We start from the raw sequence: 12802 nt of genomic DNA, 5'->3' as shown, positions 1-12802 counted from the left end.
TATATATATATATATATATATATATATATTATTGCTGTTTTTTTATTTTTTTTACTTCTATTAGAATTCCCTCCAATTTTATTGGGGTCAAGAACTTGTTATAACTAACTATAAAAATAAAATCACATGAAAAAAATAAAATTAAAACTGAGATTTTATATCACACATAATGTTAAATACAAATTTAATAATAAAAATAGAGTGGTAAAATGATAAAAAAAAAAAACTAGAAGAAATATATGCAATAGGTGATTTAGATGGAATATTGTTTTAAAATGATGGTGGATGGTCAATATTTTCAGCAGATAAATCATTATGTGAAAATGACGATGAAAGGCCAATGCTTCTAGCAGATGGAACCTTAGGTGAAAATGGTAGTGGGCCAGTATTTCTAGTATTTTTTTACAGAACCAACAATGAAAGTGATTTTTTTTGTTTTGAGGTCTTTTTTTTTACGAAAATGATAGAATGACTTATCGAGAAGGAGAAGTCATATATTTCTACTTTTTCAAAAAACTACAAATTAACTTTTCAAGAAGTTAAAAGTTCTTTTTAAAATAATATCAAATACACTTACCGTGACTTTTTATAATTTAAAATTCAGAAAAATAGCTTCTGCTACTTCTCAAACAGACTCTTAATTGTCAGATTTTAATGATTGGTTAACGACTGAAAATTAATAGTTAAATAGTATTTCACTAAATTATTTGAAAAAAAATATAAAAATTGATCTTTAATAAACTTTTAGTATTAGATGAATTATTCTCTTAAAAAAGAAAAATTAATAAATTATCTAGTATTTTGTTTTCTAAACAATGTTAGAAATATTAGGTTTTATTAAAATTGAAAGATAAATTTGATACTTTTCAAACAATGACAAATTAATATTTAAACTTTGTTTCAATAATCAAATATTGATACTTGACCTTTTTAAAGGAAGAAGCTAACAAACTAAGGTAAATGGTTAGTGACCGCTAAAGTACATACATAAGTCCTTAAACTCAAAGGGGATTAATGATATTTATTAATATAGTGAGATAAAAAATATTGTTGCTACAAGGATATATGTAGAATTATAGTAAATTTAGCTCCCTAAGGTAGGTTTGTTTTGAGGTACTGAGACAGAGACTGAGAGACTGAGACTCAGTATCGTGTTTGTTAGTTCAGAGACTGGTACTAAAATTTCTGTCTCTTTCTCTAAAATTTCAGTATTTCAGTACCTCCAAAAAGTAGGGACACAGGGACTGAAATTTTTAGAGATGGAGACTGAAACTTTAATAACATTTTATACCTAAAATACTTTTATTTCAATTAATTAATTCCAATTTTACCCTTTGTGCAAATTAAATTAGAATTTTATTCTTGTTTCAATTCCTGTCTCCCATTTTGCACCAAACAGAATACTGAAATTTATTTCAATTCATGTCTCTTAGTCTCTATCTCTCAGTCTCAGTCTTTCCGTCTCTATCTCTCCACCAAATGCTACCTAAGCAAGCACACAGAGAGAGACAAATACATAGCATTTAGGGCAAAACCACAAAGGTAAAGCACTATCCTAACACATGGTCCAGAATATATCAACCCCCAACAAGGCAGAATATAAACCTCTTCAAACATTATCAACTACTGATTAAGTTACATACATCTATCTAAGAGTTCAGAGCCTCTATTTTCTTTTTTAAAGAAATTGTTTGGTATATATTAAACTGTATGAAATTTTAAGAGATAAGAACTAATTAAATTGTTTTATTTATTTTATTAAAGACAATTATATCTAACATTTAAAAACTAAAGATTAAAAAATATAAAAATTAATAAATTTTAAATAATTAAATAAAAATTAATTACTAAATAAAAAACAACATAAAATTCACTTGAAACTTGTCATTAGCAAGCAGAAACATGGAAAACTAATGTAGAATATGACGCGGGATATGGATTTATTGACTCGATCATAATGCTACAATGCAAAGGCTGAAAATTTCTTAAAGTTTTTCTTTTGGTAATAATAAAAGAATTTTTTTTGTGAAAAATAAAATTAAATAAACATGAAAATTATAATTTAATTTATTAAAAAAATACATATTGTATGGGATTTTTTTATTATATAAAAAAATAATTTGTCTGTAATAAAGATTAAATCTGTTTGTAAATCTGTATGTATTAATCAATTTTCTAGTTGTGTTCTTTTGTTTCGAAAGCAGGATATCATGCTTTGTTTGAAGTTTTTTGTGAAAATGACTATCTTGTTGGGACACCTAATGAACTCAAGTCTGCTCTTTCAGAATCTTTCTCGGCTTGAAAATTGACTGTTATCAATGTTATTGTTAATCTTATATACTAGTTCAGAGTGTGGGAGGCTGCAACACAAGAACTGATTTCTATATTATTTGTATTGCACTGAAAACTACGTTTTCTATAGTTTTCGTTTTTAGATTTCAAATTTCAATAATACAAATTACATAATCTTGTGATTTTCTATGGTGTACCATGATATGATAAAGACACAAACTATATTCCATAAATTCACACAAATATAAAATGTTACATAATCATGATGAATACTTGAATAATGGAAACTGAATTTTACATATACTGATTACTACTATTTCTGTTTCATTTTATCCCTTCTTTTTTGTTGTATGTTCTTAAGATAAGATATTTTGAAAGTAAAAAAAAAAAGGTATTTTTGGTACAATTTGTATATAAATAAGCAAAAGAATGATAGTGACAAAATAAAAAGGACTATAGAAATATCTTTCATGTCGTAAAATCATTAAATAGGGATTATAGGAGTATCTTTCATTGAATATTTATAGTTTCACCAAATTTTCAATTAAGTCCTATTTTTTTTTCTTTTCAATTGGGTCTCTAAGGGTATATAATATTTTACAATTCACTAACATTTTTTTAACGTTCAACGTTAATAGGGATTTAATTGGAAAAAAAAATTAACGTATAGGGACCCAATTAAAAAGAAAAAAAGTATAAAGACCTAATTAAAAATTCGATAAAACTATAGAGACATGCATAGTAATTAAACCTAAAAAAAATTACAAATTGATCTTTAATAATATTTGTAGTATTAGATAGATAGATCATTCTATTAAAAAAGAACATTAATAGATTATCTAATATTTTCTTTTCTAAATAATGTTGGTAATAATATTAGGTTTTATTAAAAATGTAAGATAATTAGTTTTTTAAGATGTTTTTTAAACAATTGAAATTAATATTTAAACTTTGTTTCAATAATTGACCATTTGTACCCATGATAGTTCAGAACGCTGACAAATGTACCCATCGTAGAAGAAAACTGACTTTGTAACCATGAGAGATGGGCTCCGTGTGACAAAAATAGTCTGGCTTGGGTTGGCACCTACTTCGGGTATGTATAGTCCTACATGGCAATCCAAACCTCCCAAAGCCCAATCCACGTGGAATTTAACATTAAACAATTTAACATTGAAGAGAAATTCACGGGACTTTGCTGATGCCCTAGCAAAGAACGTCCTTTTGTTTCCAAGCCGGAGAAGACGCCAGGAACACTCCCAAACCATCACCCTGGAGCTACGGCTTTCAACGTTGTCATTCTGAAGTCGGAAAAGGCATTGGGAGCAGTACAGAGCCATCAAAACGAGAACCTGGTAAAGGAACTTGCAAGGAATAGGCAGCAGAGGTCGAACCCCTGGGATTTCGTTGCTGACGGTGTAGAGGTCACCCCCTTTGGTCGGCAAAGAGCTGAGGTATGTCATTGCCAGTGTTAATTTATTTCAAATGTCACTGAGACTAGTTGGACAGATTACATTACCATATGAAATCATGGCTGAGAATTGCTAAATTAGTTGATTAATTGATTTAGGGTTTGTGTTAGGTGCTCAAGTAGTTGATTTATGGTTTATGTTAGGTGTAGTAACATGCATTGTTATCTTAGAATGTGTTGGTTTATTTCAGTTTCAGGAATGACCACCATCCATATAACACTGTGTATTAATCATAGAGACGGTTTGAGAGAGGGCCGTGTGGGAAGCTTAGTTACGTTGGTGGTGAAGTCACAGAGATAGAGAGGGTCAATGTTGATACCTTGAATGGTTTTTTCGTATCTGATTTGGTGAAGGACATAGGATATACATCTGTTTCTAATTTTTCTGGCTGGAACCTGGGAAAGGGTTTGATGATGGGTTGAGGGACATCAAGGTTGACATGGATATAGTTAGGATGTATGAGGCAGCTGTGAAGAACAGTAACAGAATAAATGTATATACAGAGCATCCGGTGGATAAGCCCGTGTTAGTTGAGGAGAACAACATGACTCCATCAAAGATGAGAGTAAAGCGTTGTGCTAAAAGGGTTCCAACTCCGAAAAAGAGTCCAAAAAGAAGGTTGATAGTAGTGGAAGATGAGGATGATGCTGAAATTGTAAGTAATCTGCAAGTTGGGATGGATGACCGAAAAAGGAGTGAGGCCCAGAGCAGGGAAGGGGCCTATGAAGCACATACACAGGCTGGTTTGGAGGCTCAAAAAGAGGACAATATCACTATGGCCCAGGAGACAGCAGACCCACAACTTTCAGGATCTGTTGAGGCAGGACAGGTTTCTCAGCCTCCCCCAACACCTGGCATACCAGATAAACCACCATCAAGTCAGTCCCAACCTTCCCAGCCACCTATTGAACAAGATCAGCAACCAACACACACTGCTTGTTCAGACTCAGTCCCTTCTTCTGAACCCAATGTCTCTGCACCTCTTGAACCAGAACAACTAACCCAATACACCCCTCATCCATATGGGAATCCACTCTCACAATCAATCCCTCAGACAGTCTCACCCTCTGACACCAATAGGACTTCCCAGAATGATCATAGTAATCCTTCAGAGGAGGTTTAGGGAAGGCCAAAGGTGAATAAGAGGAGACAACTAAGAGGTCCCCCTTACAGGCCAGTCTTTCATTCCAAACCCCGATCCAGACAAGCCTCCAACCTTCTACGTCCCCATTGATGATGATGATTTCTCTGATGAAAATCCTAGTCATCATTGCTATGAATCAGAGGAATTGCATAGCATAGCAAGTGACGACGATACTGAACAAACTCTAGTTTTTCCTCAGAGCAATGCTGATGCTCCAGTTAACCAGGTTCAGTTGGAGGATGTGGGAGATTTTCAAGCTAATGGGTTTAACTTCATGTCAGATATGCAGAAGGTTAGAGAGAAAAAAGCGAGAGAGCAACAAATGGATGCCTCTGTCTACTGGAGATGACGCAGGGAATGTGTATGAGGTGCATTGTTTGCCAACGAAGGTAAGTGTGGATCTTGGCAAAGGTACATGAAGCTGTCGACTATGGCAAATCACAGGTTTACCATGTAGACATGCCTGTGCTGCTTTGGCTTACCAGAATAGAAGGCCAGAAGAATATGCCCACAACTGGCTCACCATGGGTGCATACAACGCAGCCTATCAGATTTCTATGCGTCCAGTTCCAAGCCAGGAGTACTGGGAGCACGATGTTGATACCCTCCCCATTCTGCCACCACGGTATAGAAAACCAATTGGTCGACCTACACTCAAGAGAGACAAGAGAAATGATGGCCCTAAGGAGAAGAGTGACCCTCATAGAACAATGAGGAGGATTGGGACTATTATCTGCAAGTATTGCCTCCAGGTATGGCAAACCAATTATAGTTGAGATTCTGTCCTGTTCTATAGTTATTGATAAATGTGATTTTTAGTTTAAATTATGACTAATACGTTTATCATTAGGCTGGTCACAATAAGAGAAGTTGTAAAAAGTGGAAGGAAGCTGCAGGTGAAGGGAGTTCTGCCCCACAAGCACCAACAGATGATGAGAATGAGGATTTACTGGCTGAAATGTACTATGAGGAGACATTAGAATCTGCACAGGCTGAACAGAAGGCCACTGAAGAAGGAAACGAATCTGCAAGAACCAACACTCAACAAGTAAGTGCATTGTTTTAATCATTTAACTAAGCTGCCTAGCAAACCTTGTGTGATAATAACTGAGTTGGTCTATGGTTTGCAGCAGCCTCACCCAATGCCTCCCCCACCAACTGCACAGCCACAGCCACAGCCAACCAATGCAACAATCAGAAAATAGGTTAAAAGGAGAAGTGTTAAACGCCCGCCTCCGACCGAACAAAGACAGCAGCCAAGTACACCAGCTGCCAACCAGCCAGCAACAACTTCCTCCACACACAACTCTCAAACTACACCACATCTACTGCAAGGTGCTAGTGCAGGAACAAGCACCCAGTTCATGCAGTTCATGCCCACACCTGGAGTTGTCACTCCAAATGCTACAGGTCCAGGCACATCTGATAGAGGGATAGGTCAAGGTAGAGGTCGAGGCAGGATACGGGGATCAAGTGGAGGAAAAAATGGTTTATCAAGCGGGAGCAGTAACTCGACCCTAATATCATAGACTAATACTGCAAAATTTGGAATCTGGCTTTTTGTTGTTTTTAGGTTACACTTGTGAGATACAGAACTCTTGTGTTTTCTGATGCATTTTCATCCTATTGCTTAGATATGACTTAGTAAGGCTTTTTTTGAGGGTGTAAACTCAGTGGCCAGTACTTGGCTTTTTTGTCTAATATCAGAATGTTTGGAACCTCCAGCATCCATATATATATAATGAACAATTTACTTGTTAAGGCAATTATATACTTGCCTTCTTTTGCCTCTTTTTGATATCACTATTGTTATTGTTACAACACTTTCTTCATCCAATTTGTTCCTTACTCATATATTGAAAAGCAAAATTATCAGGTTGCTAATTTCCAGCTTACTGTTTGATCCTTAATGTTATCAGAATCATTTTAGATTGTAGCAACAAGTTCAAACATTGTGTATCCATATCAATGTATCACATGAAAAGCAAACCAGTATAGATTAGGAACAATCTATATTATACCAATATCATTCAAAAATTTTAACTATGACAGAACAAAGACCTCTCTTTTTACAAGCCTTATGATTTCATAACCAAATACAACTCACAAAACAGACAAAATGCTACCCCCAGTGCAACAGTAATAATCATCACTCTAATTCCCCTAATTTCACCCCTAATTTCAACCCTAAATTTGTCTATCTTCTTAGCCATAATTGAGGATGCTTGCAGATTTTTTCCCCTGCATTCAGAGTCAATCCATCATCAGGCGTTGCATAACAATGCTTGAACTTCCTCTTGGCTAAACATCTTGCCACGCCCTCCCATCTTTGTTTGAGTTCATCCACCCAAACAAAGTATCTGCAATCTCTTGTCTGAGAGAAAAAAACCCCAAATTTGTCAACTAAAACTCAGAAATCATTGTCTAAACCTCAACAACAACAGCAGTTGTCCCTTACCGCCCATAGAGGACATCTGATGAACCATCTGTTAGGGTTCGTAATCGTTCCAGACTCCATCAACACAACATCTCTCCCACAGAAACATTTGCCGTCGAGCTTCTTCTCCTTCATCTTCTTCGAACTGGAAGAACTGCTGCGAGTTCCAAAATTTCCATCTGAGTTAAATCTGCGTGATGACATCGCTGGGATTCTGAGATCACTCTGGGTTATGGTTCAAATTGCAACAAAATTTTAGATTTGGGGTTATGGTTCGAATTGGGGAAGAGAACTTGCTAGGGTTTTCATTTCAACCATTATCTACATATACAACGTTCAGATCCACGTGGATTGGGCTTTGGGAGGTTCGGATTGCCATGTAGGACTATACATATCCGAAGCAGGTGCCAACCCAAGCCAGGCTATTTTTGTCACACGAGCCCATCTCTCATGGTTACAAAGTCAATTTCCTTCTACGATGGGTATATTTGTCAGCGTTCTGAACTATCATGGGTACAAATGGTCAATTATTCTTTTTTTAAAAGGAAGAAGCTAACAAAGTATATCATCCTTAACAATATAAGGCAAAAGCTAAGGCAAATGGTTAGTGACCGCTAAAGTACACAAGTCTCTAAGGGCTGCGTTTGTTTCTGAGAGCAGGACAAGATATTGATGGACAAAGATACAAAATTTTGTATTTTGTATTTTGTTTGGTGATAAATTAAAATAAATTATGAAAATCCAATTTATTCTCATTTTTTTTCATTCAAAGAATTTGAGATCGATGAAAAATATAATAATAAAAAATATAATTATAAAAAATTAACAAAAATAATGAAAAAAAATAAAAAATAAGTTGTGTCACTTGTTAGTGTCTCTGTGTCCTTCCTGCTAGGATGGACACAAAATACACTAATTCAGTGTCTCTAGACACATTATTTCTGTCTATGTCTCTTCTATCAAACACAATTTTGCGTCTCTATATCTCTATCTCAATGTTCTGTCTCTGTAAACAAATGCAGCCTAATATATTGACACTAAACTAATTAAACTCAAAGGGGCTTAATGGTATTTATTAGTATAGTTAGATAATAAAAAATATTGTTGTTACAAGGGCATATGTAGAATTATAGCAAATTGAGCTCCCCTTAAAATTAAACCAAGCAAACACACACACACACAGACAAATACACAGCATTTAGGGCAAAACCACAAAGGTAAACCACTATCCTAACATATGCTCCAGAATATATCAACAATTACATCTAACATTTAATTATTGTTTGTTAATCTTTTTTGTTACTAATAAATATTTTTGTAAAAAAAATTAAAGATTAATTAATTAGTCCGAAGTTGTTAGCCCATTTCGCGTGTATATACGTTTAGTCAATTATTATGTGCTTGATACGTGTAAATAAATCAGCATAAAGATAAAAGAAAAACGTTGATACGTGTGGAAATTATATATATATATATAATATAGGGGTGTTCAAATTTAAACCGATTTAAATTAAACCGTTCATCTATTCCAATTTAAATCGAAAATCGATTAAAACTGCACTAATTCGGATTTGATTGGATTCTATTTTTTGCAAACCGCTGGATCGGATCGAATTTCGGATCTAATTTTCATAACCAATCCAATCCAATCCAAACCGCACAATGTACTATAATATTATTATTTTATTATTATATTTACAATTATACTTATAACATGTTCAATTGTTTATACATTTTTATATTATTCATGTGTTATTGTTATTTAATAAATATTTTATGTTCAAAATGTTATTTATTTATTTATTTTAACTAATCTATAATTTTATTTCTATTGTTATGTTATTGTTGGCTTTTAAAGATATTGTTGAGGCTTGTTATGTCATTGTTGATTATTTAAAATTTGACGTTGAGACTTGTTATATATATTTAGTTTTTTTAATTTATAAAACCGCAAATCCAATTCAATCCAAACCGCACCGCAAGTAAAATTAATATTCGGATCGGATGAATTTTTGACTCAAAACCAATCCAAACCGCATCGAAAACACCCCTTATATATATTGGAAAGTAGAAAATTTTAAAGGTTAGTGAAGTCCAAAGAGTGAAAACGTGTTATTGTAGATAATCTCACGTGTTATCAATCACTCACATGTTAATTGCATGCAAACTTGTTCATGTTTTAATTTACTCTAGCCAAATCATCGTGCCATGCAAACGTGTCATTTCCATCCCCATGATATCACATATATCTTACATCTATAAATAAAGAAAGACAACTACACTAAACAATTCAACACATCAAACTAAACCCTAATAATAATAATCACATACACATCTTAGCTTAAACCTAAAATTGAGCTTCATCAATTTACTTCACTTCCAAGCCATGGAATCTTCTCTTATTAGCTCTCTACGATTTTGTTATCTCCTTCTCTTACTTGTTGGATTCATCACCCCATTTCTCAAATTCCTCAAACACCAAATAACTTCAAAACGCAAACAAACTACATTACTTCCTCCGGGACCAAAACCATGGCCTATAATTGGTAACCTACCTGAAATGGTAGCAAACAAATCAGCATCTAGATGGATACATAAGATCATGAGTGATCTAAACACCGAAATCGCGTGCATTCGTCTAGGTAACATTCATGTTATTCCCATCACTAGTCCTGAAATCGCTCGCGAATTATTGACAAAACAAGATTCAATTTTCGCGTCGAGGCCTACGAATTGGTCTAGTGAACATGTCTCAGGTGGGTACTTGAGTACAATAGTAGTGCCCTATGGAGAACAATGGAAGAAAATGAAGAGAGTTATGGCCAATGAATTGGTGTCTCCAAGAAGACTCCAATGGCTACAAGACAAGAGGGTGGAGGAAGCCGACAACATCGTTCTCTATGTTTACAATCAATGCAACAAGAATGGTGGCGGTCTTGTGGATGCGAGGATTGTGGCACGACATTATTGTGGCAACATTATTAGAAGGTGGGATATCAATTCAAAAAAAAAAAAACTTTTCTTTTCTTTTTTAAGTTCAACTAGAAAATTGACTATTTTTTAGTTAATAACAATTTATTTTTATTAAATTTTATATTATAAATTATAAATTTTAAATCTTTAAGAAAATATTTTACACTAAAAAATTGACTAATATTTATTAATTAAAAATTAGTTAAACCATATGTGTATTAATGTACATGTCGATTATGTGATATGATTAAATTTCATGATGACATAGAAATATACTAGAAGACAAAAAATAATTTAAAAAATAGACAAATACAGAAACAGACAAAATATTATTTGTTCTAGAAAAAAAAAAGTTGTTCAATTTTTTGGTTAACTAAAATATTATGAGAAATGCAGTAGATACAAATAGAAATATAACTTTTTTATTTGTAATATTTTATCTTTAATGTTTTTATATTTTTATCCTCTAGGAAATTTAAACATGAGACCTTAATAATAAAGAGCTTAATATTTTGAGAATTTTTTTTTAATTTATTCTTGACATACATTGATGAATTGTATTATTATTATTATTATTCCAACAGGTTGGTCTTCAATGCAAGGCACTTTGGTAAAGGAAGGGAAGATGGAGGACCCGGATTTGAGGAGGTGGAACATATTGATGCAATCTTCACTGTTTTGAGATACCTCTTTGCATTCTCTATCTCTGATTATGTTGCATGCTTGAGAGAGCTTGACTTGGATGGTCATAAGAAGAACTTGAAGATGGCCACTAAGTTGATATTGAAGTATCATGATCCCTTAATTGAAGATAGGGTTCAGCAATGGAAGAATGGTAAAAGAACATGTGAAGAGGACTTGCTTGATGTTCTAATCTCCTTGAAAGATGCAAATGATAATCCACTTTTGACTCTTGATGAAATTAAGTCTCAAATTATGGTAATAACACTTGATACTCTACTATATATCTTTATATATTATATTGTATTTTTAACTTTCAGTGCATAAGTTACACATTTTTAATGAACATTATTAAAGGTTGATATATAATCAAGGTGGAATTAAGAGAAAATGTTTTAAAAAATTACATATTGAGTGAAATGATGAGTATATGAAGGTCTTTTTCAGTTCATAAGTAAAACAAGAGTTCTGATTTTCACCAAATATCAAATTTAACTTTCATGCGTATATAATTGATGTAAAAGAGTTTTACACATATAATTAATTATGTATTAATATATTATTAACAAAAAGTTTATATTGTTAATGCATTAAATTTTTTTATATAAAAATTCATATACAATTATCTATATATAAAGTTGACTGTTAAAAATTATTAGATAATAATTTAATTAAATATATTAAATAATTTAATAATTTTTAACTATTAATTTTATATAAAAAGAATTGCATATACATATTCAACTTTTTTTTTTCAAATAATGTTGAGTTTTCAAATAAAATTAGGGAGAGACATCCATTATTCAATCATATACATGCATACACATGAATCTTCAATTTGATTTTTTGGTGAAAAAATTTAGATACAGTCAATTTTACGTAGTTAAAAGTTGTTAAATAATTTAACAGATTTGACTAAATTTTTCAACTATCAATTTCACATAAAATTGACTGCACCGAGTTTTCGCTTTTTAGATTACTCAATAAATAAAAATTTATGTTCAGGATATGATGATTGCAACCGTGGACAATCCATCGAATGCCTTTGAATGGAGACTTGCCGAGATGCTAAATCGGCCGGAGACGCTCCGAAAGGCGGTGGAGGAATTAGATACGGTGGTTGGCAAGGAAAGACAAGTTCAAGAATCAGACATTCCAAAACTCAATTACATAAAAGTATGTGCAAGAGAAGTGTTTCGCCTTCACCCCATTGATGATATCAACGCTACCCATGTTTCCATGGAAGACACATTTATTGCCGACAACACATACTTCATTCCAAAAGGTAGCCACATTGTTCTAAGACGGCAAGGAATCGGACAAAATCTAAGAATATGGGAAGAACCCTTGAAGTTTAAACCCGAACGCCATTTAGAAAAAGATAATAATAATATTGATGGGTTTAAGAATTTGAATTTAAATGAGCCGAGTTTGAAGTTGATTACGTTTGGCACCGGAAGACGTGCATGTCCCGGAATCAATCTTGGTTCTACCATGACAGTTATGTTATTTGCTAGGATGTTGCATGGCTTCAATTGGAGTGTGCCACCCAATGAAAAAACCATTGACCTCTCCGAAACAGAAGGAAGTACCATAAAAGCAAAGCCACTCATGGCATTTGCAATGCCGCGGTTGCCGGCGGAGGCTTATGGAATTTCTACTTAAGCTATTATTATAGAAATGTTCGATTGGTAATAAAAAAAATTGGTGGAAACTTAGTTGCAGTTGACTTGACGTGAAGTTGATACTTGAGAGCCATTAAATGATTTGACTAATTTGACCAAATTTTCATCTAACGACTTT

General features: G+C 33.2%; 1 protein-coding gene across 1 annotated transcript; it reads left to right on the top strand.

Moving 5' to 3' along the window:
* Positions 1 to 9905: 9905 nt before the first annotated feature.
* LOC112744805 (isoleucine N-monooxygenase 2-like) lies at positions 9906 to 12774 on the top strand. Its single transcript, XM_072234616.1, has 3 exons — positions 9906 to 10333; positions 10903 to 11257; positions 12005 to 12774. The coding sequence occupies exons 1-3, from the start codon at positions 9906 to 9908 to the stop codon at positions 12662 to 12664; spliced, it is 1443 nt and encodes a 480-aa protein (XP_072090717.1). The 3' UTR covers positions 12665 to 12774.
* Positions 12775 to 12802: the final 28 nt, after the last annotated feature.

The sequence above is a fragment of the Arachis hypogaea genome, chromosome 4 (genome assembly GCF_003086295.3).
Source record: "Arachis hypogaea cultivar Tifrunner chromosome 4, arahy.Tifrunner.gnm2.J5K5, whole genome shotgun sequence".
Lineage (NCBI taxonomy): Eukaryota > Viridiplantae > Streptophyta > Magnoliopsida > Fabales > Fabaceae > Arachis > Arachis hypogaea.
The sequence above is the reverse complement of the archived record's forward strand: the minus strand, read 5'-3'. Positions and strand labels throughout refer to the sequence as shown.